The sequence below is a fragment of the Castor canadensis genome, chromosome 12, assembly GCF_047511655.1.
Source record: "Castor canadensis chromosome 12, mCasCan1.hap1v2, whole genome shotgun sequence".
In the NCBI taxonomy this organism is placed as follows: domain Eukaryota; kingdom Metazoa; phylum Chordata; class Mammalia; order Rodentia; family Castoridae; genus Castor; species Castor canadensis.
The window spans coordinates 110,507,961-110,535,653 of record NC_133397.1 but is presented as its reverse complement, the minus strand read 5'-3'; the positions used below and the strand labels follow the sequence as shown (position 1 = coordinate 110,535,653).

Below are 27,693 nucleotides of genomic sequence, written 5' to 3'. Positions count from 1 at the left end.
GAGATAGGGTCTCCAGAACTATTTGCCTGGGCTGGCTACAAATTTTGATCCTCCTGATCTCTGACTCCTGAGTAGGTGGGATTATTGACATAAGCCATTGGCTTTCAACTCCATCTGTCCATTTCAGATCTCATTTATTCACTGGCCTCTGTCCCTCTGTGACCTCTTATTTATATTCTTTTAACTTTTTTATTTTTTTGCTGGTACTGTGGGTTGAACTTGGCTTCACACTTTCTAGGCAAGGGCTCTAACACTTGAGCCACTCCATTAAACTGTTTGCACTGGTTATTTTTGAAATAGGGTCTTATTTTTTTTTAAGTCTGGTGTAGCCCTCCATCCTCCTATTTTACTTCTTCTTGTATCTGGGTTAATAGGCTTGCCACCACATCTACCCAGTGGCTGTGATGGAGTCTCCAAACTCTTTGCCTAGGCTGGCCTTAAACAGCCATCTTCCAAACCTCTGACCCCCAAGACCTGCACAGCCCTGCAGGAGCTCCATTTCACTGGGCTGTGCCCCGCAACCCTGCACGTGTCTGCTTTGCCAGCCACATCCCCAAGCCTTGCACAGCCATGCAGGAGCTCCGTTTCACTGGGCTATGCCCTCCAGCCCTGCACAATCTCTGCTTTGCCAGCCACACCCCCAAGGCCTGCACAGCCCTGCAAGATCTCTGCTGGGTCATGCCCCAAGGCCAGATGCACTGGAGATACAAACAGGCATGATTTCTATTTGGCTGGGCCATGCCCCCAAGGCCGGCACAGCACTGCAGGAGCTCCATTTCGCTAGACCTTGCCCCAAGCCCTGCATGATCTCTGCTTTGCCTGCCACACCTTCAAGGCTTGAACAGTCCTACAAGATCTCTGCTCTGCCGGTACATGCCTCCAAGGTCTGCCATGCTGGAAATACAAACCCGCGGTGATCTCCATTCTGCTGATCTCCATTCACACCCCTCAAGGCCCACACAGCCCTGCACAATATTCACTCTGCAAGCCTGTGCCCCTAAGGCCTGCCAAGCCGGGGACCCACACACCCACAATCTCCATTCTGCTGGACTGTGCTCCCCAAGCCTGTCAAGCCAGGGATCCATAGACATGCAGGATCTTCACTATGCCAGCCTGTGCCCTTCAGGCATGCCAAGCCCATGCTCCAAAGGCCCGCTACTTCACCTCAGCTAAAGGCCTCCACCCGAAGGCCCATGGGACCCCACCCACCATCCACTTACCACAGGAAGGCTCCAAACCAACCTAAGAGACAAACACAGACAAGTCCGGATGCTAAAGAACTAGCATCAGAACAACTAAGACTGCAATTCTACTATACCAGAATTGGTGATTTCTTTTTTTTTAAATTTTTATTTTAATTTTTTTCCCTTCTTTTAAGGGATTTGCTGTTTGACCATCCACCACCTCTACCTTTTTTTTCTCTTTTCCTCACTACTCTATTCCTTTTATCTTTCCATCTCTCTCCCTTTTTTATCCTTCTTTCTTGGTTTTGTTAGTACCAATACTGTAATCCAGCTAATACTAAATTACACATAGTTCAGGGACAGAAATGCTACCTAGTGGAAATATGAGAAGAAAAAAAAAGAGAAGGAAACCATTCCCCTCCCAAAAAATAAAGGACTACAGGATTTAGAGTGAAATGAAGAAAACAGATACCCAGACCCAGACTCCAACAAAACAAAGATAAACTGTACCAAGGAAACCAACGAAGCCCACAAAAACAATCTGAGAGAAGAAATCCTACAAGTAATTAATGAGAAGTTCATAGAGATGTTACTAGACATGGTCAACCAAAACATACAGGAGGCACTCAAGAAATTCCAAGAGGACAAAAATAAAGAATATGAGAAAACACAAAACAAATAAATGAAATCATAGAAGCCCTAAATAAATGGCAAACTGAAACTGAGACTACCACAAACAGAGAGATAAATGAATTAAGGCCAAAAATTGACAATATTAAAGAGGAAGTAACCCATGATATGGAAAAACTCAGAAAAAAGAAGAAACAGAAATACAAAACAAAATGGAGGGCCATTCCAGCAGAATAGAACAAACTGAAGACAGAATATCAGAACTTGAAGATGAAATGGCAATTAAAGGAAAAACTGAAGAACTATTAGTTAAACAACTCAAGACCTGTGAAAAGAAAATGCAGGAGCTCACTGACTCCATCAAAAGTCCAAACCTGAGAATCATGGGCATTGAAGAAGGAGAATAGGTGCAAGCAAAAGGAATGCATAACATAGTCAACAAAATAATAACAGAAAATTTCCCAAATCTGTAGAAAACTATGCCCATTCAGGTAAAGGCAGCCTCCAGAACACTGAACAGACCTGACCAAAATAGAATGAACCCACGACATATTATCATTAAAACAGCAAGTACAGAAACTAGAGAAAGAATATTGAAGGCTGTAAAAGAGAAAAACAAACAACATACAAAGGCAAACCCATCAAAATCACAGCAGACTTCTCAACCGAAACATTAAAAGCAAGAAGAGCATGGAGTGAGGTCTTCCAAGCACTGAGTGAAAATAACTACAACCCTAGGATACTCTACCCGGCAAAACTATCATTCAAAATAGACAGAACAATAAAAGTCTTCCATGATAAGCAGAAACTAAAACAATATATGACCACAAAGCTACCACTACAAAAGATTCTCCAAGTAATTCTGCACACAGAAAATGAAAAGAAACAAAACCATGAAAGGGCAGGCAATACCAAACCACAGGAGAAGAAAAGGCAAGAAAGCAAAGAGTAACACTGATTCAGCTACACACAATCAAACCCTTAATAAAGACAACTACATGACAGGGATCACCACATATTTATCAGTATTAACACTGAATGTTAATGGACTAAATTCCCCCATCAAAAGACACCAATTGGCAAACTGGATTAAAAAGGAAGATCCAACAGTCTACTGCCTACAGGAGACCCATCTCATTGACAGAAATAAGCACTGGCTGAGAGTGAAAGTCTGGAAGAAGATTTACCAAGCCAATGGTCCCTCAAAACAGGCAGGGGTAGCAATCCTTATCTTGGACAAAGTAGACTTCAAACCTACATTGATCAAATGAGATAAGGAAGGACACTCCATACTAATAAAAGGGAAAATACATAAAAATGAAATAACAATTATCAACCTATATGCACCCAACATCAATGCACCCAATTTCATCAAACATACTCTGAAGAACCTAAAAAACATATATAAACTCCAAAATATTGGTAGTGGGAGACTTTAATACCCCCCTATTACCAATAGATAGGTCATCAAAACAAAAAATCAATAAAGAAATCCTAGATCTAAATCACACCATTGATCAAATGGACCTAGCTGATGTCTACAGAATATTTCATTCCAACTTCTGCACAATATACATTCTTCTCAGCAGCCCGTGGAACCTTTTACAAAATTGATCATATCTTAGGACACAGAGCAAGCCTCAGCAAATACAAGAAAATAGAAATAATCCCATGCATTCTGTCTGACCACAATACATTAAACTAGAAGTCAACAACAAAAACAGCAGTAAAAAACATGCAAACAATTGAAAGCTGAACAACACATGACTCAATGATGAATGGGTCACTGATTAAATACAAGAGGAAATTAAAAGGTTCCTGGAAGTTAATGAAAATGAAAACATGACCTACTGGAACCTATGGGACACAGCAAAAGCAGTCCTAAGAAGAAAGTTTATAGCCATAAGTGCATATATCAAAAGGACAGAAGATCTCAAATCAATGACCTAACACTAGAGCTGAAACTCCTAAGAAACAAGAACAAACAAACCCCAAAACAAGCAGAAGGAAAGAAATAATTAAGATAAGGGCTGAAATCAATGAAATAGAAACAAACAAACAAAAATCCATACAAAGAATCAATGAAACAAAAAGCTGGTTCTTTGAAAAAATAAACAAGATTGACAGACCCCTGGCAAACCTGACTAAAATGAGGAGAGTAAAAACCCAAATCAGTAAAATCAGAAATTCAAAAGGAGAGATAACAAACACCACAGAAATCAAGCTAATCATCAGAGACTACTTTGAGAGCCTGTACTGTAATTTGAAAATCTCAAAGAAATGGACAGATTTCTAGAAACTTACTGCCACCCAAAACTGAACCAAGATGATATTAATCACCTGAATAGATCTATAACACAAAAAGAAATTGAAGCTGCCATCAAGAGCCTCCCAAAAAAGAAAAGTCCAGAACCTGATGGATTCACTGCTGAATTATATCAGACATTTAAAGAACTAATACCAACTCTCCTTAAACTGTTCCATGAAATAGAGTGGGAAGGAACACTGCCTAACTCATTTTATGAAGCCAATATTACTCTCATCCCAAACCAGACAAAGACACCTCCAGAAAGGAGACCTACAGGCTAATTTCCCTAATGAACATCAATGCAAAAATCCTCAATAAAATAATGGCAAACTGAATCCAACCACACATCAGAAAGATCATTCACCACTACCAAGTTGGCTTCATCTCAGGGATGTAGGGGTGGTTCAACATATGCAAATCTATAAATGTAATACAGCACATCAATAGAAGCAAAGACAAAAACCACTTGATCATCTCAATAGATGCAGAAAAAGCCTTCGACAAGATCCAACACCACTTCATGATAAAAGCGCTAAGAAAACTAGGAATAGAAGGAATGTACCTCAAAATTGTAAAGGCTATATATGACAAACCTGCAGCCAGCATCATACTTAATGGTGAAAAACTGAAACCATTCCCCCTAAAATCAGGAACTAGACAAGGATGCCCACTATCTCCACTCCTATTCAACATAGTACTGGAATTTCTAGCCAGAGCAATTAGGTAAGAAGAAGAAATAAAAGAAATAGAAATAGGTAAAGAAGCTGTCAAAATATCCTTATTTGCAGATGATATGATCCTGTACCTTAAAGACTCAAAAAACTCTACCCAAAGACTCTTAGACACCATAAACAGCTACAGTAAGGTGGCAGGATACAAAATCAGCCTACAAAAATCATTAGCTTTTCTATACACCAACAATGAACAAACTGTGAAGGAATATATGGAAACAATTCCATTCACAATAGCCTCAAAAAGAATCAAATACCTAGGAGTAAATTTAACAAACGATGTGAATGACCTCTAAAAGGAAAATTACAAACTCCTGAAGAAAGAAAGCAAGGAAGACTACAGAAGATGGAAAGATCCCCTGTGCTCATGGATCGGTAGAATCAACATAGTAAAAATGGCTATACTACTGAAAGCAATCTACCTGTTTAATGCAATTCCCATCAAAATCCCAATGACTTTCGTCACCGAGATTGAAAGATTAAATTCTGTACGCTGATATAAATGGGAAGTATTTCCTATAATTGAACGAATTGGCCTGCCAACTTATATTTGTATTTTGATCGTAAGCATGTAATAATATATACATTAAAGTGTCTGAAGGAAAAAAGACTAAATTGGGCTTGTATTTGTTCCATTTTGACATAATTTGGTTTTAATTACATTCATACTATATGTTTTATCTTCCTTTTCCATTTACTACTGATTTTTTTTCTTTTTTAGTGGTACTGGGGTTTGAACTCAATACAGGGCATCACTCTTACTAGGCAGGCACTCTACCACTTGAGCCATTCCACCAGCCCCTACTGACCACTTTTTTAAAAAATAAATTTTTACTACTTTTATTAGCATAATTAATAGTACACGGGAGTTTCGTTGTGATAATTCCAGAGTTCCACTCACCATGTTTATGACAGAATGAAGTGTTATCCAGGGAAGATACTAGTTATGAATTTCTGTTCTAGCTTCCCTGAATCAGTCCAATTACATCATTTATGAGTATACAGTTTATTGGCTATTCCTAACCCAATCTTCAGTTGTACACTTGACAGATTTGGAATTTTCCATTAGTTTAATGTTGAAAGCTATGAATAAAGTACTTTGAAGTAATGTATTTGTTAATAGGTATTTTCTATGAAATGGATTAAGTTCCTATCTCCATTTTATATACTGTCACAAAAGTATAATGGTTATTATGTATATTTTGTTTTATGTCATACATGTATATGTACATACAAACAAGGGATAGTAGAATTAGCACTTGTCTTGAAATTCTAATACAAGATTTCTCTGTTCCCCCCACTAACTGGTAATGCTTAAGAAATGCATTCTAAGCATACAAGGAACAGTGGAAAGAATGCTGGATCCTAGGTCTGCCACTGACATAGTGTCTTCGAGCAATCCACTTGACTCTTATGGACTTCATTTTCCCCATCTTTAATCAAGAGGCTGGGTCTCTAGCTATACAGTCTCCTTCACCCTTAATATACCACTGTGTAAACAGACTCAGTGCTTTATAGGATTTGTTTTAAAATTGAATCTAAAGCAAAAATAGATAACTGACTTGACTCCTGCTGCATTTTCCTCCCTCAGGTGATTTTCTAAAGCCACAGATAAGGGCACATCCTGAAACCTCGGTTGCTCTAAGAGAAATTAATGTGATTCTCATGTGCACTGGTGGTGAGCAGCAGTGATTCAGCCATGGCCACTCTGTGGCAAAAAGACAGTGAAATCCTGTGTGATGTGGATGTTGAGAATTTGGTTCATTTTCAGCAGCAAGTTTTAGCAGCAAGCTCTGGAATATACTAGTATCCTCCATCTTTTCTTTTTTTTTTTTTCATTTTTCTTTTATTATTCATATGTGCATACAAGGCTTGGTTCATTTCTCCCCCCTGCCCCCACCCCCTCCCTTACCACCCACTCCGCCCCCTCCCGCTCCCCCCCTCAATACCCAGCAGAAACTATTTTTCCTCCATCTTTTCAATGTGAATTTCACAGATGAAGGAAAATACCAGTGTTTTGTTTAATCACTTTGGTTTGCATTATTCTCAGAAAGCCAAGTTGACTGTAAATGGTAAGGAAGTATGCTTCTCGATGTTTGTTTTTTTCACATTAGAGGGTTTTCATGTTCAGTTTTTGAATCACTTGACCAAGAAAAGCAGGCTATATCTGGTATTTGCAGGGGACTCTTACTGGCATTGTCTTTTGGGTTGTGGTATGTAGAATGGGTGGAATTTTTAGATTAGCTAGTTTACCCCCTCACTTACTGTCCTGATTGATCTGTGGTTGAGGGTTGATTCCACTGCTCTAGGCAATGGGCTACTTCCACTGCAGTTTCTGCTTTTAAAGAAATCTTTTTAAATTCTCAGTTTTCTTTCCAAAAGTGTAATTCTGCTCTGAAACCTATGAAATTTATTACTACCATGTTCACACAGTATTCAGTACATTTCTGGGTCCAGCAATTAATATTATTCTCTTAGACTAGCTATGTGGGATTGTTCTTTAAATTAATATTGTTCTTCCTGTGCCTGCAGAAAACTTCTATTTCCTAATAATTAATTACCTATATTTTATTCTTTGTGCAACCAAAAGTTATACTTGTGTCTTGCTTCTGTGTTTTTTTTAAAAAGAGGTTTTTTTAAAAAACATAAAATTTTCTAAACATTCACTTCTTTTGTTTCTTTTAAATTGAGTTTTGTTGTTGTTTTTTGGTGCCACTGGGTTTGAACTCAAGCCCTTCACATCAGCTCTCTTGACAACTGTTGATATTAGTTTGGGAAGCATTATTTGTTTTCCTAAGTGAGAAAATAATATTAAGTAATAATTTCTAAAATACAGAATTCAGAAAGGTTTGTGGCTTTTTGCTTTCCTTATTGCCATCAGGATGGCCAGATAGACATGTCATGCATTGTAGAAGAAATGTTAGCATTGCTGTGCTCCAAACACTCTGAAGACATTGGAGAAAAGATGGCCGCTAAAGCTATCATCACTGTCAATGCAGAGAGCATGTCTTCTCAATGAAATGGAGCATTAGAGTAGTTGGTGTTTGGCCTGTCCAATTCCTGTGTGTGTGTGTACATGTGTTGCCTCCTGCCTACTTTATCTTGGTAATCTTTTTTGGAACAGAGTTACCATCTTTTCTGAAAACTCCAATGGACCTGACTATTCACAGTGGTTCCATGGCCAGATTAGAATGTGCAGCAAAGGGACACCCTGCACCTCAGATTTCCTGGGAGAAAGATGGTGGTACTGACTTTCCTGCGGCCCGAGAAAGACGCATGCATGTGAGCACGATGTCTTCTTCATTGCTGATGTGAAACTAGAAGACATGGGAATCTACAGCTGCATGCCCAAAATATCAGGAAGCCTTTCAGCAAATGCCTCATTAACAGTGTTAGGTATCGTACTGCTTTGAGTGGCTCTACTTTTATGGAGCCTGCCTTGGACTTAAAGCAACAAAAATAGTTTTAACATTTCTGTTGTGATTCTTAGCATGGCTATTCTTATTTTTCCACTAATATAATTGTGTCAGCTTGAATAGTCAGAGGACTACAATCTGGAAGAATGTGGAGGGCAAAATGAAGGCTCTTTATCACAAAATTTAAATTCCTTTATCACTTTGTTCTTTTAAGCCTCCATCTGTAAGGCTTGTATTTCACATGTTTTTTCTGCTGTTCAACTAGTTTGCATTTTTTATAAAAGAATTCCAAACTATTGATAGCACTTCTCAAAAAACCTATGAAAATATTTCCCTAATTAAAAATACTGATGGGGCGCCAGTGGCTTACACCTCCAATCTGACCTACTTAGGAGGCCTGTGCTCAGACAAATAGTTTGTGAGACCCTATCTCGAAAAAACGCATCACAAAAAGAGGGTTGGTAGGGTTGCTAAGGCAGTAAGAGCACCTGCCTAGTGACTGTGAGGCCCTGAGTTCAAACCCTAGTGCCACCAAAAAAAAAAAAAACAAGGAAAAAAATGAATATATATATAATCTCCTGTCTTCTCATTATACTCTTTCCCCTCTAGTGTGTTCCTCATAATCTTCTATTCTGTTAAAATGTCTTTTCCAAAAAATTTTCCCTCACTAGTGTTTTCTTTTTCTTTTTTTATTTTGCATTGGAATACTTTTCTTTATGGAACTCAAATCCAAACAAATTCTCTTTCCAGTTCTCTATTCCCTAGATGTCAGAATTAATTCCTTAATAGAAAAATGTTTGGGCTTTTCACTCTGTGGTCATTAGGTGGCACTGCTATCCGGGTGATCTGCTCAGATTGTTCCCACAATGTCAACATCTACTCCAGGACCCGAGAATACTGTGCTTACACCTATATCGCCAAGGAGGATGTTCTAGATCAGACCCTCTCCAGCCTCGTGGTTCAGTTACCCAAAGAGACATTTTTGTCACATCCACCCCAAGAAGCCAGTGTCCTGGAGAGCCTGATATCATCAGCAGACAGAGAGCAGTCTTCTTTCCCAGCCACCATGAAAGAGTGAGTGAGAAGAAACTCCCCTCCACACACATGAGCAGTGGCAAGAGCTGCTTGTATTTTCTTTGACTTTTCAGTTTATTTTGCTTTCACTTTCACCTAATTGTTTTTTTCTTCTCTCTTATAGGTAGCACTCTCAATTGCCAGGAAGCAAAAAAGTTGGCGTACTGGAGTAATTGCTCCTGTTAACTGGTGTGAACTAGAGCCAAAGATTGTTCCATATTTGAGTTAACAGTCTCCAGCTGGAAAGTGCTGGAACTTTTGTTGGGATAAACAAACTCATACTACTGAAAATTTAGAGGACACACAGAAAGGTTTTTTGGTTTTTCATTTTTTTTTTTTTTCTGGGACTAGGGTGTGAACTCAAGGTTTGAAGCTTGCAAAGCAGGTACTCTACCACTTGAGCTACACCTCCAGTCCATTTTGCTCTAGTTATTTGGAGATGATTGTCAAGAATATTTGCCCAGGCTGGCCTTGAACCTTGGTCTTCCTGATCTTAGCCTTCCAAATAGCTTAGGGTTATACATGTGAGCCACCAGTGTCCATTTAATGCTAGAACTTTTTTTATTGAAAGTACTAGAGTTTGAACTCAGGACTTCATACTTCTAAGCAGGTGCCTTCTGACTTCAGACACACCTCCAACCCTCATAAAAAGCTGTAAACAAATTTCATGTAAATAATGTTTTCTCCCATCTTTATGTAAGTAATGGAGATTTGAGATCTAAGAATATAATTTGGTGATGGTTTTCACTTTTTGGCTGCCATTCTGTCAGGCGCATATTTAATCTCAGCATTACTTGGCAGGTGTTTTCTTTCTCTTGTGAGATAGGATTGGGTCATGAGTGGGAATGCCATTTTAAGAGAGTGTCCCCTATCCTGCATGGCCCAGAAAGAGAAATACTGTATTGTGCACATCATGCTTTTGCTACCAACCTGGTCAGTGAAACAAGTTTTTTGTAGACCATGAAGGATACTACTGAATTTGTCCTCCTGTCCATCTAGGCCTTCCATTAGCTGTCAGCCTGAAGGGGAGGACACTGAAAAAGGGAGTAGGGGAAGAGTTACAGGTTTATAGAGGAAGGGAAAGTGTGTAGTGGTATGTGCAGGGATGGTTCTGGCAGGAGTAAGTGATTCAACATGAGATTTCACATAAGCTCTGTGGTTCTTAAGAGACAAACCTAAAGATTTTTCAACAGGATGAGGTCAGAGAAAAGGGCTGTTATTGAAGTTAGCCTCTTATCCCTGCATTCAGAGTGCATGAAAGAATACACCAACATGAAATCCATTTTCCATATTCTAGAAAAATTACACAAAAGAGCTTAAGAAGAACCAATGTGTACTGCATCTTGTTTTTGAAAAGCCTTTGGTGCTTTTTGGGGGGACAGTTTTGGGGTTTGAACTCAGGGCCTCATGCTTGCTAGGCAGGTGCTGTACCTCTTGAACAACTCTACCAGCTACTCAAAGCTTTTGGGGTTCCTTAATCTGGTCTGAATGTAAGGTTGGAGAATAAGACTGCATGGTGCAATATTCTTCTTTATCTAAGATACTCGATTCTTGCTATGCAAAACTGTGGGCTAGGGACTGTAAGTATGAGCACTACCTCAGAACTTGTTATAAATGCAGTTATGCCTGTGTGTAGTGGCTCATTCCTGTAATTCTAGCTGCTCAGAAGGTGGAAATATGGAAGATCAAGGTTCCAGACTCTCTAGGCAATAGGTTTGTGAGACCCTCCATCTCAACAAAATAACCCGGCTGTGATCAGCCTGTGATCCAATCTAAATGGGAGGCATAGGTAGGAGAATCAGTGTTTGAGGCCCACTTGTGCCAAAGCATGAGATCCTGTCTGAAAATTAACAAAAGGAAAATAAAAAAGGACTGTGTCTTGGCTCAAGTAGTAGAGCACTTTCCTGAGGTCTTGAGTTCACACCCCAGTACTGCCAAAAAAAAAAAAAGAAGAAGAAAAGAAAAACCTCCAGCTTTCCTCTTGCTACACAGGTGCTTTAGTACTTGAGCCACACCTCCAGCCCCTTTCACTCCAGATGTCTTGGAGACTGGGTTTCCCTTTTTGCCCAGGTCAGCCAGTATCTTGAGCCTCCTATTTTATGCTTCCCACCACAGATGGGATAGCAAGTGTGTGCTGCCTGGCCATCTTTTTTTCTTATTCAGATGGGAGGATCTCATGAAGTTTTTGCCCTGGCTGGCCTGGAACTACAGACCATCCAATCTCAGCCTCATGCATAGCTTGGAATTCCAGGTGTGCTCCACTACAGTGAGCAGTTCATTGAGATGGGGTCTTCCAAGCTATTTGCCCATGCTGGCCTCTAACCTCTAAGCTCCAAGTAGCTAGGATTACAGATGTGAGCCACTGGTACCCAGTTATTTTTAACCTTTTGAAGCAGTGGAGCTGCTAAGGTAACAGGAAAAGAACATGATACATGGAAAATTTTCAGAAACTAATTCATTATGTTTCTTGAGCAGAATTTCATAGACAGTGGTTGCAGTTTGATTTTGTTTTTGTTTTATAATTGTGGCTAAAGAAATGGTAAGTATATATTTGATCTCACTGCCATTCAGGAATATTGAGCATAATTTTGTTGAGGATTTGGCTAAAAGGTCATTAAGCTTTGGAAAATTAATTTTTAAATTGTAGTTGACACGATAATGCTGGTCTTTCAATCCCAGAAATGTTGCAGTGGCCTCTGTGGAACATACAGAGTGAGGCTGCCTCCCTCCTCCCAGCAGCCAGTCCTTGAGTCACCACAGCTTCATCAAAACGAGGGACTGGCAGAAAGAGATACAAACTGTTCCTCCCCCAGGTCCTGCCACAGGTTACATGACCATGCTTTTGACTTTAGTAAGCCTCAGAACACTCAAGATGGTAGTGAGGGCACATGAAACCCTCTCCCACATGAAACCTGGGCTGGGACTCAAGTTCATTAATTGTGTATTTACTACCTCAGAGTTCAGCAGAAGCCCCAAAGTCAGCATTTGCTTTACTCTTTGTTTCTGATCACATCTGACCACACCAAGGTAGGTCTGTGTTTGTTTGGGCTTGTCCCTGATGAAGAAAGGGTGACAGCTGACAGAAATGGGAGTAAAAAATTGAAAATATGCAGCCCTGGCAGAGGAAGATACAGAACAAGTGTGCTTGCTGAGGCCTCCACAGGAATGTGCCTGGTGTGCATTGCCTATCAGTAAGAGTCTTTGCTGCTTAGCCTGTGAGATCATCCCAGTCCTCAGAGAGATACTGAAAAATTATCACTCTGTGATGTTCTGCTTTGCCTTCCAGGAGCAAAGTTAATGTTAGAGCCCTCTGGGAAAGGTATTCAATTCTGTCCTGCTCAATTCTATCCTCTAAATCTAATATTAGTCATTTATTAGAAACATCACTCCCTTAAAAGATCTATTTGTCCAGGTCCAGTGGCTCACACCTGTAATCCTAGCTACTCAGTAGGCAGAGATCAGGAACGTCAAGTTTCAAGACCAGCCCAGGCAAATAGCTCATGAGATTCTATCTGGAAAAACCTCATCACAAAAAAGGACTGGTTGAGTGGGTCAACCACTCAACAAAACAAAAACAACAAAAACAAAAAACGTCTATTTGTAAGTCATTGTGCATTTCTAGGGTTCTAAATTCACATCATTTCTCAGCTTTCTGTCAGAATGTTTAGGTGAATTACATCCTGTTTTTAATCATATATTTTTCTTCCATGGATACTAGCACGTCTTTAGTTGTTTACTACTGCCACGCCTGTCTTTTTCCTCTCTGAACTACTCATTTTTACTTTGAACCATCGTATGTGATGGTTTTCCTATGCCTTTGATCTGCAGTCCTTCTTACTGGTTATGGTATAGTTTATAATGTTCTGACCAGGAATGAAGAAACCAGTTCCCTTCCTTGTTCTGCTCCTTACTAGTTGTGTAATCAAGGGTGAGTCCTTTTACTTCCCTAGGTCTACTTTTTTCCTTTATGAAATGAGGCATTTTACTAGATGCTTTTATAAGTTCCATTCCCAAATTGTAATCAAAGAAACACTTGGGAGTTGCTCAGCTTGGCAAAAAGAAAAGTTTTACTTCCATAGAAGTGTACAGCCACAGAAAATAGTCTGAAAGGGTAGGAAGTCTACCCAGGTTATATTTATGACTCAGTCTCCTGTCCCTCACCAGGATTGGTCCATGCTTGGACTCAAAATACTCCTCTAGTAGCTATTTTTTGAATAAAGGGTAAGGTTTTCTGACACAGTGACATTTTACAATTCAATGGTTTATAGCTCAATGAGAGTGATTTCTCAAGGTCTCCTGCAGACAGAGGACAAGGGGTGACTTTTACTAATGGTTTCAGGAATATGAAGCTCAAAAAAAGATGATAGTGGTTTGATCAAGCATTTGAGATTAGGCCATCTGATGATAAAGAGCTCTTTTTTTCACACAAGAACCTTGCAGGGTCAAGCAACATTTCACAAAATGATAAACCCAGGGGAAAGATCTGAAGACAAGTAGAAGCTTCCTCCCCCAGCCAGGCCCCAGTTTCACAGATGTGCTCCTTTCCCAAGCTGGGCACCGGTTTCATAGATGTGTTAGTGTGGTTTGCTATAACCTTATGCTAGTGTGATAAGTTGTAATCTTGTGCTAGTATGATATGTTGTAACCTCCTAGTGGGAAACTACATCTGCTTTTGTCCTTCCCACTTGCTTGCTTCTGCATTCTGAGGCATAAAAACCCTGCAGCCTTGAGCTGTGGGGCTGGTGCCATTTTTGGAGAGATCCAGGGTGCTGGCCCACTAGAGTAATAAATTTTCCTTTCCTCCAACCACCTGGGTTTGAGTCTTGTTCTCACTGGTCTGACATTCTTCCCGCAACATTTGTGGAGGCCCCAGTGAGATCAGACCACTGAGCCCAGTTGGGTAACAGGTCCCCACTTCCTGGCTCTGCAGCCTGCGGGGGTCCCTGGAACCAGAAAGTGCGTACCCCTGATGTGATTCTGGGGTCTCCTTCCAGACAGCTGAAGGAGGCTGCAGAGCCATGGACTAGGTCCTCAGACTGGTGGAGTGAAACAGAACTGTGCCAGATGTCTAGACCAGGAAGGAAGCCCTGAGGTAGTCAGTGTAAGGAGCCGGTGCAGACTGATCCTCCACAGGGGATCAGCCAAACCCTGAAGAGTATCCAGGGTGATGCATCCCCTTCCTCTGTGACCAATGTGATTCTGGTTAACTGGGATGAAAGCAGGCCAGGATTTTAGGGGAAAATAAATAGGAACTGATTGTCTTAAACTCTGAGTGAATGGTGTGTGAATAAGTGTCTTGACTTGCTTGCATTTCAAGCTCAAATGTGTGGCTCCATGGCTGGGCACCTCTAAGGTTCCCTAAAGGCTATGGAATCTGAGTGGGTTCAATCTATAACTTCACCATGATTGGCATACAGTCTATGGTGGGATCAGACTAGCATCTGATCATAAGTCACCCTATCAGGCTGAACCCACTATGGCCAAGCAACATCACCTGCGGTTGTGGCCAGATGAGCATCTGTGTGGCCTCTCACTGAGAGGTACCCCCTTCCCTTTGTCTGTCCTGCAACACCGATAACCACAGGCACATATAAAGTGGGTTCTTCTGGGTCAAAGTGCCTGACGGTGCTCCAGAGCATGCTTCCTAACTGTAGGGACGACTTCTCAGGTGACTATGGAGTCTGGATGAAGCTGGCAAAGCTCCTAACCTTTTGTAAGGTAGAATGGCCCACCTTCAATGTAGGATGGCCCACAGAAGGCGCACTGGACCTAGCCACTACCACCCATGTAAGAGACATAGTCATTGGGGATTCAGGTCATCCAGACCAGTTTCCTTACGTTGACTCCTGGTACATCCTGGCTGCTGGCCCACCTGACTGGCTACATTTTCATACACCCCAGAGACACACAGCCATTCTTGTTAATGGAAAAGTAAAAAGAAATTTGAGGTCCACTACACCTCAGAACCTGAGCTGCCAGACCCACCACAATATGTTCCTCCAGTGCACCTCACCACCCCAGCTTCCCCGAGACCCTGAGTCCAACTCAGAGGGCCCCAATGGAAAGGAGGAGGCATTGGAGCTGAATCCCCGCCATGTCATCCAACAGCTCCCTTGTTAAACCTCCCTTTGCCTTTCATGAATCCGGAGAAAGATATGAGCCATTGGGGAAGGTTGCCGAAATCTGGGAGGCTAACAAGCAAGGAGGCAGGAACCCTGGCTGCAGCACTATGCCCTCTGAGCCAGGCTCTGGATCCACCATTACCCCAGGCAGATGGGTCATTTGTGGCCAGACCCATGCAATACATGTACCCACCCTTCACTACCACAGACCACCTGAACTGGTGGCAGCACACCCCAGCATACTCAGAGGAACCACAGGCTGTAATAGCGCTCTGACCAACATCATGCACAGCCACCAACCCAACTGGGAAGATTGCCACCAGTTCATGTCTACTCTCTTCACTTCTGATGAGTGCCAGTGAGTATACCAAGCAGCCAGAGCATGGCTGGTTACCCAAGCTCCACCGCAGACTACAAATCCAGAGCGATGGGCAGATGAGAAGATCCTGGACACCAGACTAGACTGGGATCCAAACACTCCTGCCAGGGAACATGAGGAGCAAACAACCTCACCAGGGTCAGTGAAGTCACACAGAACCCTGATGAGCTGCGTAGCCAATTCTATGACCAGATATGTGATGCTTATTGTCAGTATACTGCATTTGACCCTGAAGCCTCCAAGAACCAATCTATGATCAACACCGTCTTCATCCAACATTCTGCCTCTGATGTTCACCAAAAGCTAGAAAACATGGAGGGCTTCGCAGGTGCCAATATTAACCAACTCATTAGTATAGCAGCCAAGGTAGTAGTGAACCAATAGGAGATAGCCAAAAGAGAGAAAGAAAAATATCTGGAAAAAAAGGCAAAGATCCTGGCTATGGCCCTCAAAGAGGGAGACAGGAAGACTGGAGGCTGGAAGCGAGGCCTTAAGAGGAGAAACGGAGAAACCCTCTGGGAAAAAACCAATGTGCCTACTGTAAGGAGGAGGAATATTAGAAAAATGAGTGCCCTCACAAGAAAAAAAAGGAAGAAGAAAGAATGACAGTGTCTGCCACCAAATCCAAGGAAGCCTGTAACCTAGAGACAAACACAGTCTGACTGAGGGTGACTGGGCTCCCTTTTGATCAGCCCTCAGAAGCCCATGGTCAAGATTGACATTAAGGACTGCCAAATAGACTTCATTCTGGACATGGGGGCAGCCATTTCTATTGTGACCACACCAACTGGTCGGCTCACCAAGGACTCAATCACCATTATAGGGGCCACTGGAAACACCAAGAAGTACTGGTTCTGAGAACCCCGAGAATGCATTGTTGGCAGACACCAGGTCAGGCACCAGTTTCTGTATGTGCTAGAAGTTCCAGGCCCCCTTCTGAGAAGAGACTTACTTTCTAAATTAGGCATTACAGTATCTATGAATCTGGGACTGCCTGAGGTGGGCACCTGGCCGGCGCTAACCTTGGAGGTCAGTCTTGAGGAAGAGTGGTGCATATATACCCTCAGAGACAATAAACACATCGGTCCTCAATCATTCCTAGATCACCTCATGAAGTAGTTCCTGGGCATTTGGGACCAGGATGGGTGAATCGGGATGTCAACAGGACATCCCCCAATATTGGTCACCATCAAACCAGCCCAGGGCATCAAAGACAATATCCAATACCTCTAGAGGCCTGGAAGGGAATCATGCCACACATTCAACACCTTCAGGACCAGGGAATCCTGAGGAAAGTACAGTTGTCCTGGAACATCCTTTTACTCCTTGTCAAGAAGCCTGGGTCCAATGGTCATCAGCCAGTTCAAGACCTGCACCAGGTGAACGAGGCAACAGAGACTATTCATCCTGTTGTCCCCAACCCATACACTCTGCTGAGTTTGATTCCTCCCACCACTAGGGTGTTCACATGTCTGGACCTTAAGGACACCCTCTTCTGCCTGTGACTGGCGGAAGCTAGCTGGACCCTGTTCACATTCAAATGGGAGGACCCTGACACTGGAGCAAAAGGACAATTAATCTGGAGTAGTCTTCCACATGGCTTCAAAAATTTACCCACTGTCTTTGGGGAGGCTTTAGCCAGAGACCTTGAAAACTGCGGACTGAAATACTGCACTATCCTCCAGTATGTAGATGACATACTCTTAGTGGACCCCACCCTAGAGGCCTGCAAAAACTGAACAGAAGAACTACTACAATTCCTATAGGAAGCAGGATACAAGTCTCAGAAAAGAAAGCACAAATCTGTCAAGAGGAGGTCATATACTTAGGATATCATCTGATCCAAGGGAAAAGAATGCTGGGAACTGGGAGAAAAGAAGTGATTCTCTGGTACCCACTCCCAGAGTCCTGGAAACAGCTCTGGGAGTTTCTGGGTGCTGCAGGATTCTGCCACCTATGGATCCCTGGATTCTCGGCCACTGCTGGGCCACTCTATGCTGCACTAAAGGGGAACCCCATAGGACCATTGCACTGGGGCCTTGACCAAGAGGACACATTCCAAAAACTTAAATGATACCTAGTTGAGGCACCAGCCCTGTCTCTCCTGGACGTCACTCGCCTTTTCCACCTCTACATCCATGAGAAAGGAGGCATAGGATTAAGTATCCTGACTCAGTCACTGGTGCCATGGAACCAGCCAGTAACCTACCTGTGCAAGAAATGAGACCCTGTGGCCTCAGGTTGGCTGCCATACCTCCAGGCATTGGCAGTGGTGGTCCTCTTAATACAAGAAGCAGATAAACTGACTCTGGGAAAATGGATCACGCTCCGAGTCCCCCACCAAATAACTTCTCTGCTCAATGGCACTGCCAGTCGATGGATGACCGGGAAATGAGTGGCCAGATATCAGGCTTTATTGGGTGAGACCCACTGGGTGCAAGTCAAAGCAGTGAGGACTCTCAATCCCACCACATATTTGCCAGAAGAGGAGAGAGAACCTCTCCTCTTCTGGGAAGAGATTCTAGATGAAGTCTTTTCTTCCTGGCCTGACCTCACAGACACCACCATTCCCAGCACTGACCTGGAGCTCTTCACTGATGGAAGCCAGAGCCTACAAGAAGGAGGATACCAGACCAGGTATACACTGACTACCATCACACAAGTAGTGGAACATGGACAGCTGCCAGACCATTGGTCAGCCCAACGGGCAGAGTTATATGCCGTCACCAGTGCCCTCACCCTAGCAGATGGAAAGAGAGCCAACATTTACACTGACTCGTGTTACGCCTTTGCCACCTTACATATCCATGGGGCCATTTACAAAAAGAGAGGCTGGAAATTCAAATGGCCAAAAAACACATGAAAAAATGCTCACCATCTCTAGCAATAAAGGAAATGTAAATTAAAACCACACTAAGATTCCACCTCACCTCTGTTAGAATAGCCATCATTAGCAACACCACCAACAGGTGTTGGCGAGGATGTGGGGAAAAAGGAACCCTCTTACACTGTTGGTGGGAATGTAAACTAGTACAACCACTCTGGAAAAAAATTTGGAGGCTACTTAAAAAGCTAAACATTGACTACCATTTGATCCAGCAATACCACTCTTGGGGATATACCCAAAAGACTGTGACACAGGTTACTCCAGAGGCACCTGCGCACCCATGTTTATTGCAGCACTATTCACAATAGCCAAGTTATGGAAACAGCCAAGATGCCCCACTACTGAGGAATGGATCAAGAAAATGTGGTATCTATACACAATGGAATTTTATGCAGCCAATGAAGAAGAACGAAATGTTATCATTTGCTGGTAAATGGATGGAGTTGGAGAACATCATTCTGAGTGAGGTTAGCCTGGCCCAAAAGACCAAAAATCATATGTTCTCCCTCCTATGTGGACATTAGATCAAGGGCAAACACAACAATGGGATTGGACTTTGAGCACATGATAAAAGCGAGTGCACACAAGGGAGGGGTAAGGATAGGTAAGACACCTAAAAAAATTAGCTAGCATTTGTTGCCCTTAATGCAGAGAAACTAAAGCAGATACCTTAAAAGCAACTGAGGCCAATAGGAAAAGGGGACCAGGAACTAGAGAAAAGGTGAGATCAAAAAGAATTAACCTAGAAGGTAACTCACACACACAGGAAATTAATGTGAGTCAACTCCCTGTATAGCTATCCTTATCTCAACCAGCAAAAACCCTTGTCCCTTCCTATTATGGCTTATACTCTCTCTACAACAAAATTAGAAATAAGGGTAAAATAGTTTCTGCTGGGTATTGAGGGGGTATGGGGGAGAGGGAGGGGATGGAGCGGGTGGTAAGGGAGGGGGTGGGGGCAGGGAGGAGAAATGACCCAAGCCTTGTATGCACATATGAATAATAAAAAAAAAAGAGAGGCCTATTGACATCCAGAGGTAAAGAGATCAAAAACAGTGAACAAATCTTAAAATTGTTAGAGGCAGTCTGGAAGCCCCAAGCCATTGACATCATCTACTGTCTGGCCCAAACCAACTGACCAGACAAGATCATCCAAGGAAATGGATTGGTGGACAGGATAAAGAAAGAAGTGGCTCTTTCAAAAGAAGTATAAAAGGAAGACGCTACTCCAGCCAAAGTATGCGTCACCATCCCTGTCCTCCTGACTGACCAGAGTACAGCCCACAAGAGAGAGAACAGGCCCATGAAACAGGCTAAAGAGAACTCAGAAGGCTGATTCATAACCCCAGAGTGAAGGATCCTAATACCAGAAAAGACAGCCCTGGACCAGGTAAGGCTGGCACACATCACCCATTTGGGCAAAACCTCCCTGTAAAGACTATTACACAAATACCTGGTCATTCCCCAATTGGTGACTTTAACTCAGTTGGCCAGCAAGGCTTGCCTGCGCTGCACCCAACATAACCCAGGACATAACCCAAGCCCTTGCTGTTTTCTCAGAAGTAGGGGATCTACCCATTCCAACACTTAGAGATGGACTTCACTGAGAACCAACCAAGTAAAACTTATCGGTACCTCCTGCTGGTGGTCTGCGCTTCCACAGGCTTGGTAGAGGCATATCCCATCTGCATGGAAAAGTCCACAGAAGTATCAAGAGTGCTAGCCAAGGAAATTATTCCTTGGTTTGGAGTACATAGCAGCATTGGGTCAGACAACAGGCCTGCCTTCATCAGCCAGGCGGTCAAAGGTATATCTCATACTGTTGGGCTTACCTGGGATTTGCACACCCAGTATCACTCCCAATCATCAGTCCGAGTGGAAAGGATGAACAGGACTATCAAGACAGCACTAGCAAAACAATGTTAAGAGACAGGGCTACCCTGGCCAGATGTATTACCATTGGCACTGTTCAAAATTAAGTGTACACCTAAAAAATTCAGTCTCTCTCCCTTTGAAGTCCTGTATGGATGGCCACCACCATTAATACCTGGACAGGCTGGAGACCTTCAGGAGTATGGACAGTATGGCCTCCACAAGTTCCTAAAAGGCTTGGTGCATGCTTCCAGGGAAATTGCCCAGCACCTAGGACACCCAGAGCTGGCCCCTGTGACCCTCTGGCCTTTGCATTCATGGAGTCCGGGGGCTGGGTTTTGGGTCAAAACCCCCAATTAGAGGGAGTTTAGATCCCCTATGGGAGTGAACTTACCAAGTTATTCTAAACACCCCTTCACCCTTAAGGTTGCAGGACTAAAACCGTGGATTCACCACACACACACCAAGCCAGCAGAAGATCCAGGCCAGGAGTGGAAATCCCAAGTCAACCCAGACCAGCCGTTGAAACTGACCTTGACTTGAGGGAGTGCTGATGAGGCCCCACACAGACCTACTGATTCTACTAACAGCTATAACAATAATAAATGACTCACAAACAAACCCTCCAGACACAGCTGGGGTCTCTCATAAACTGATACGGGAGGTCAAACACTTGGAAGGACAGGAGGGAACTATATTAATTAACCGCACCATCTGAGCTTTATCAGACCCTTCTCTTGTCTCCTTTAGGTACTGCCCAATCCTGGAGGCCAGCAGATGGGCCCAACTGGGACCCTCTACCATGACTTGCTCTGGCCCATCCAGAGATTGCCCATCCAATGTGTATGACCAAGTACTGTGGAACTGGGATGACTATGGGGGGCCTTCACTGTCCTTTCTACAACACTGGTCATGTGTCTATTCTGCCTCTCTTGGGGCTTGGAAAGGTTCCCTCCCTCCCAAAGGCCAGGGTGTCAGTATTCAGAGTCTATCTTCAAACCTCTTCAACATAAATGAGTCGTCTAAGGCACAGGGAGCAAGAAAGGGAGACCTCTTCCAATTAACAATAGATGAACCACAATGATGGGGAACTAGGTCTTCGGGCTGGGAGGATTCAATGGGGAGACCCTGCAGTCTTAAAGATCCTTAGGCTTCAGATTAAAGCAGCAAACGTCTCTCTCCCAGTTAGTAAAGTTAACTCCTTACACCCCTGGGCTCGGGCAAATCCTCCCTCCCTCCTCGGATGGGACTGATCAGCCTCTATTACAGCCCAACAGCCCTCTTATTAAAATGTTAGCTTTGGCAGACAGCAGCCACCAGCTAGTACAACGAGCAGACCCTGAACTAGGCAGAGACTGTTGGATTTGCCTGAGGGCCGGCCAAGTGTCATATGCTGGGGGTGGCCTGACTAACATATCTAAGATACATGAGCTGGGCCTGGACAACTCAACCCAAAATGACAATACCTGTCTCACAGGCCCAGCTATCCAAATAATTGGAGAAACTAAATGCTTTGGTAACAAAAAGAATTGTACCAATCTGGTAAAAGGAGCCAATGCACCTAATGGGACTTACTTTGCCTGTCAGGGCAGGATTCACACCTGTGCCCTGGTTCTCTTAGTTCTGGATGTGGACATACTTCCAGGGACTGAAGTTGCTTGATACCTAAACCAACAAGCTGATGGCCAGACCCATTTCCAATAGGACCCCATACTCCTCCTGGTACTTCTGGGAGTTGCTCTGGCAGGAGCAAAAGCTACTGCTATTGGCCTCCAATAAGTCCAACACAGCCAGCTGTCTGAACAAATCCAGGAGGGTTTAGGATTAGTACAACAGAGCATCATCACCCTACAGAATCAGTTGGACTCACTGGTGGCCGTAGTCTTACAGAACTGCAGAGGCTTAGACCTCATTACTGTGGAAAAAGAGGAATTTGCATGTTTTTAGGGGAAGAATGTTGCTTCTATGCAAACCCATCAGGGATAGTGAGGGAAAATGAATGATAATTACTACAGAGGATCAAGGCAAGGGAAAAAAACAAGGAAACATTTTGGAATAAAGGATAGAAGAGCCGGGCCCCATGGGTAGCATCCCTGACAGACCCACTTAATGTGCTCCTTATTCTATTACTCTTAGGGCCTTGTGTGATAAACCTCACCAGATTCATTCACACTGGATGAATGCAATTAGATTGCAATTAGTGAGGCAATATGAAAGACTGCCTCTAGATGAGTCTGCCAAAATTGTCATAAGGGATTATGAAGAATAAGAGGAGGGAATGGTAAAGAAGCCCAGGGGAAAGATCTGAAGGCAAGCTCCTACCTGGGACTTGGCCCCAGTTTCACAGATGTGCTGGTGTGGTGTGCTGTCACCTTGTGCTAGTGTGATACGTTGTAACCACCCAGTGAGAGGCTAACTGCCACATCTGCTTTTGTCCTTCCCGCTTGCTTGCTTCCACATTCTGAGGCATAAAAACCCTGCAGCCCTGAGCTGTGGGGCTGGTGTCATTTTTGGAGAGATCCAGGGTGCTGGCCCATTAGTGTAATAAATCTTCCTTTCCTCCAATCACCTGGGTTTGAGTCTTGTTTTCACTTGTCTGACATTCTTCCCATAACAAAAGCATGTAGACAGCAATTTGGGGAAATTAGGTGGAGCTACACAATGATAGTTATACATGAACTCCTTTGACAGAAAAGACTTGACTTTAGTTGATTCTCATAATACTCTAAAGACCTTTCCAGCTGTAACACTGTGAATCTGCAGTTCCCTCTAGGAACCAAAGAGGATTATGCTACTTTAATAAGAAGCTGCTTTCATGAAGTACTTGTTAGCATTGAATAAGAGTGATGCTGCTTTCTTCAACTTGAGCCATAGTATTTCCTCTACAGTAGAAGTAATGGTCTAAGAAATACTCTGAAGGAGAAAAAAGTCTTCTATACAGTATTGGTAAACCTAAAGAATATCGTCTGAATGGAAAAATCACCCATTACTTTTTAGAGCAGCAGGTCGGAATTCACACCAGAGAGTCAGGATCAGCTGACACATGCCACAGTTCACTCCTTTGTGACACATTCAGAGCTCTAGTAACTGAATCGGATGAATTTTCCTGAGTGGAAAATGTGGAATTAAAGCCAAGCTGCCAGAGATGGTGCCTGTGGGCTCTAGATCTAGAAAGTGCATCCCGCAGCCCGCCTACCTCCATGCTCCAGCAGTGCTACTTCTGATGGGGGTATCACCCTGCTCTCCTGAAGGGTAGTTCTCTATCATGTCAGCCTTCCCATATATTCTTGGCTTGCCTAAACTAGTCAGGAATCTGTTTAAATGTGAAGAGCCTACCTCTTTTTTATATTAAAATAGTAAGGATGATAATAAATTCTAATCCTAGATAAAGGAATTCCTAAAACACTCTTATTGCATATGTTTTTGACCACGTGGTGATTTACCCTCCAATATAAACAGGATTCATGGTTCATCAGTGTTTCTTCCTAGCAGTGCAGTGTCAGCCTAATGCTAAGTTAATCAGGGATGTTGCAAAGAGAGAGAAGCACCGTGTCTCCCACTCAGTTACCACTTTATTTCAGAAGGGTTACACAAATCTCCGATTTCTTTGTGTCCCTCTGAGGTTGATTCTTCAAGTCCCCCTATAAGAATAAATAGCATTCTCCTTGACATTCTGTCACTCAGCAGTTTGAAGTGCCCTCGTCTACAAGCTGATGTCCAGAACACCAAGATTCAGAAATCCAGTTGCCCTTGAAGTGACAAACATGCTTTATATGTGTATCTTTTTGTAATTTTTTTTTTAACTGCACTGGGGTTTGAAATCAGGGCCTTGCACTTGTTAGGCAGGCACTCTATCACTTGAGCCATTTGACCAGCTTTATGTGTAACTTTTTATATGGTAACTTCCATGTTTAAAAACAGTCACTTGCACATCATCCATTGAGGTGTTGAGAAAGAAATCCTTAGGCTGCCATGCAGTTTAGACTGTTATCCATTTTCCTATAAGGGGGATGTGATAGAATGTTTATCAAAAGATTATCATATTAAATAACAGGAGAGAAGTCATCTACAGGAAGATACACCATACGCTTGCTAGTACTTTTTTTTTCTGGTGGTGGTACTGGGTGGTAGTGAACTCAGGGCCATACACTTGCTATGCAGGCACTCTAGCACTTAAGCCACTCCAGCTTGCTAATATTTCTGTATAAGTTAACAAATCATTAAATTTATCTGATGATTGGAATAATCAGTGTTTGGAGGAAAATACATGGAGAAGCTAAATTATCATCTAGTAATTTTATTATTGGAAAACCAGATGCAATCTGAAAATCTTAGAAATTTTCTTTAAATATTTTGTATTTAGTTTAGAGCACTTCCAAATTTTTTTAAACTAAAAAATTTTGGAATTTGTTTGACAAAGGGATCTGACCTGTGTTCATGGCTATGAAAACACAAAATTATAGGTTTATCCTGCTGAGGAAATTTATAATTACTAGTACAAATGGCATTACTATAATAAATTATTTAAAGCATGACTTTTATTACAACTCTCACTTTTACTTTCTGATAAATTTTTTTCTCAATTTTGCTTATCTGTGAGCTCCAGCTGAACTATAATTTCAAGTAGAGTGTTCAGTTTGACATGCATACTTTACCCAATGTTTCAGTGTGGCTTTTCTCATAATTCTAACATCCAGAGAAATGTCAGATGGGTAACGGAAATAAACTTGCTAGGGCTTTTCCCCTGGTGCTGGGGCTTGAACCCAGGGCCTCACAAATGCCAAGCATGTACTGTACCACTGACTATACTCTCATTTTAAGTAACCTCCATTTTTTACTTTGTTAATTGATGCATATTATAGAGGTAATTGTGAAAACAATTTGACATGAGGAGGTTGAGCTAAGGTGCTTTTAGGGGGAACTTCAGGGGGGATGGAAACCTGCAAATAATTTTTTTAATTATGTGATTTTTTTTTCCCTGTTCAGTTAGGCAGGTATGCCCACCAACCCCTTCTATCTTCAGCTTTCTATTTGTAATATAATCTAAATCAACAGCAAGTAGCCTTGATCTTTTTCTTGTCTTGGACTAATTACCAGGTTCATTGACAAAAGTAACAAGTTCTGAATTAAGAGATTTATTACAAACTGCACTTAAAGTAACATCTGAAATCAACCCAGGAATCACCTAGAACCCTCCCAATGTGGGAAGAGTGTATGTCCATGTGTGCTACACCCCTGTTGCCTAGGGGTGTGGTGTTATAAGATTGAAGATTTGGATCCACTTCCTCAGGGTTCTGTGTGGTTTCTTTGCAGGCCTAATAATCCCCAAGGGGGTGGGATGAAAATGAAACAGCTTGATTTATTTGTGCATGTTTTCAGATATAAGAAGTAAAGTGATCTTGTGACACCTGCAACTGTTTTGAAAAAGAAATTGATCTTCAGATGGACAAGTGATCTTGAAATATCTCTTAGCTACTTTAGCATGGCCTTTTGATCTACAAAGACTTATTTCTACTCTCTAATTTCCCCTGTTCCTGTCCCCCCCCCCAATTAGAAGATGTCAGTCTGAACAGTGCTGGTATTTGACATACCTGTAGAAAAGTATAAGCCAAGTTGCTCAGTGTGGCCCTTTCCTGGTATCTGTTATATTTTCTCACACATAAGAATGTATATTTGACAGAGCAGGCACAGGGAAGAGCCTGAAGGTAACCTTTTCTAGTTTGATAGGTCTTTGGTTAACATAATACTTGAAGAATGTCAGTATTCTGTGACTTGTTACTTTGCCATCTCAGGGACCATTGCCTTTGAGAGGCTCAACTCTTTGAAGACAGGCTCATAAATATTGATCCTGTTGGGTACATTTTCTGCACTTTGTTCTTAATGAGGCACTTTCTATAGATATGATCTCATTTGACTCTCATAAAGTCTTATGATTATCAGGTAGATAATTCTAATCCCTGCATTTCAAAATTAAGAAAACTACACTGGCTCAGTGAGATTATCACATGCCTGATGTCAAAATGCTTTTAGACAATAAAGCTAGAATTTGAATCCAGATTCTTGACTGAGATATAGGGGGTTTTCTACTATGACACTCTCTGGGCAGTGTATCTTGACTACAGTGTTCAGAAACACTTGAGTGAAACCTTCTGGACATTGATCACTTCCAATGGGAACATCTGGACCTGGAAGGTAGAAGTTGACTTCCAATTTTTTTTTTTTTGTGGTACTGTTTGAACTCAGGCAGGTAGGCTCACTAAATTTCTTATTAAAAAAAAGTAGAACTATCATTTTTGTCCTCTTGGAAGGAGAAATGCAAAAAAACAAACAAAAAAACCCAACAAAATAAAACCATGGTTTTATTGCCTTTTTTTCTTTGATCTGGGATATCCTGGGGCCTAAGTGGAGTTTTGAAAGGTAGCTGTTCACATTCAAAGACATTTTGAAGTTCACTTCCCAGTGCTTAAGCTGTCTTTCCTGCAGGCCTAGTTGCTGTGGACCAGTATTTTCATGAAATTCAGAAGAATGACTAGAAAAATGAAATAAAATGGCAGAATGCAAGCATCAGATTTAGATTTTAGTCTCAATAGACAAAATTACTCTCAGTCTGCTATTAAAATTTGTAACTCAGTTTCTGTACTTTACCATAGACAAGTAGGAAGTAGTTTATGGATTGTGTAGTCTGCAGGCCACTTTAGAGTAGTATTGCTGTGACTATGTAACAATGCAGTTTCACAGTGGGTTTGGTCATGCTGATTTTTTGGGGGTGCTTCTGTTGGCAGTACTGGGGTTTGAACTCAGGGCCTTGAGCTTGCTAGGCAGGTGTTCAGCTATCTCCCCTGCACTGTACCTCCCCATGTGCTGAGTAGAATCCTCAGTAGCATGCTGTTTGATTCTTGTACTGCTGTCTTTTGGTCAGTGCCTTCTGGGATGGGCAGTCTGTGACTTTTACTACAAGGGAAATCAGAAGTGGTGATGAGGAGGGCAGTACATGGGTCATACTAGCTAGAAGATTGCTTGCCTCTGGTGTCTAATGTGGACTCATGGGTAGTCACTAGAGAAGGCTCTGTTGGGGCTTTTTCATTCATGA

The 27,693-nt window shown here is 42.3% G+C and overlaps 1 protein-coding gene across 15 annotated transcripts in view; it reads left to right on the top strand.

The window, feature by feature from the left end:
* LOC109702713 (leucine-rich repeats and immunoglobulin-like domains protein 2) overlaps positions 1-27,693 on the top strand; it is a 176,055-nt gene that overhangs the window by 29,126 nt on the left and 119,236 nt on the right. For 4 of the 15 annotated variants that reach the window (XR_012439919.1, XM_074050730.1, XM_074050728.1 and 1 more), the window contains 3 exons: positions 7,978-8,135; positions 9,155-9,343; positions 9,468-19,634. The exons of 3 other annotated variants lie outside the window; for them this stretch is intronic. Coding sequence is in view for 6 of the 12 variants with exons in the window: in XM_074050730.1 (XP_073906831.1) it covers positions 8,004-8,135; positions 9,155-9,343; positions 9,468-9,572 (426 nt within the window). In the remaining 6 variants the exon portion in view is untranslated. Of the gene's footprint in view, positions 1-6,444; positions 6,661-6,819; positions 6,926-7,977; positions 8,250-9,093; positions 9,344-9,467; positions 19,635-27,693 lie in introns of those variants that run through there. 8 more of the 15 variants (XR_012439920.1, XR_012439917.1, XM_074050731.1 and 5 more) reach the window with 6 other exon arrangements.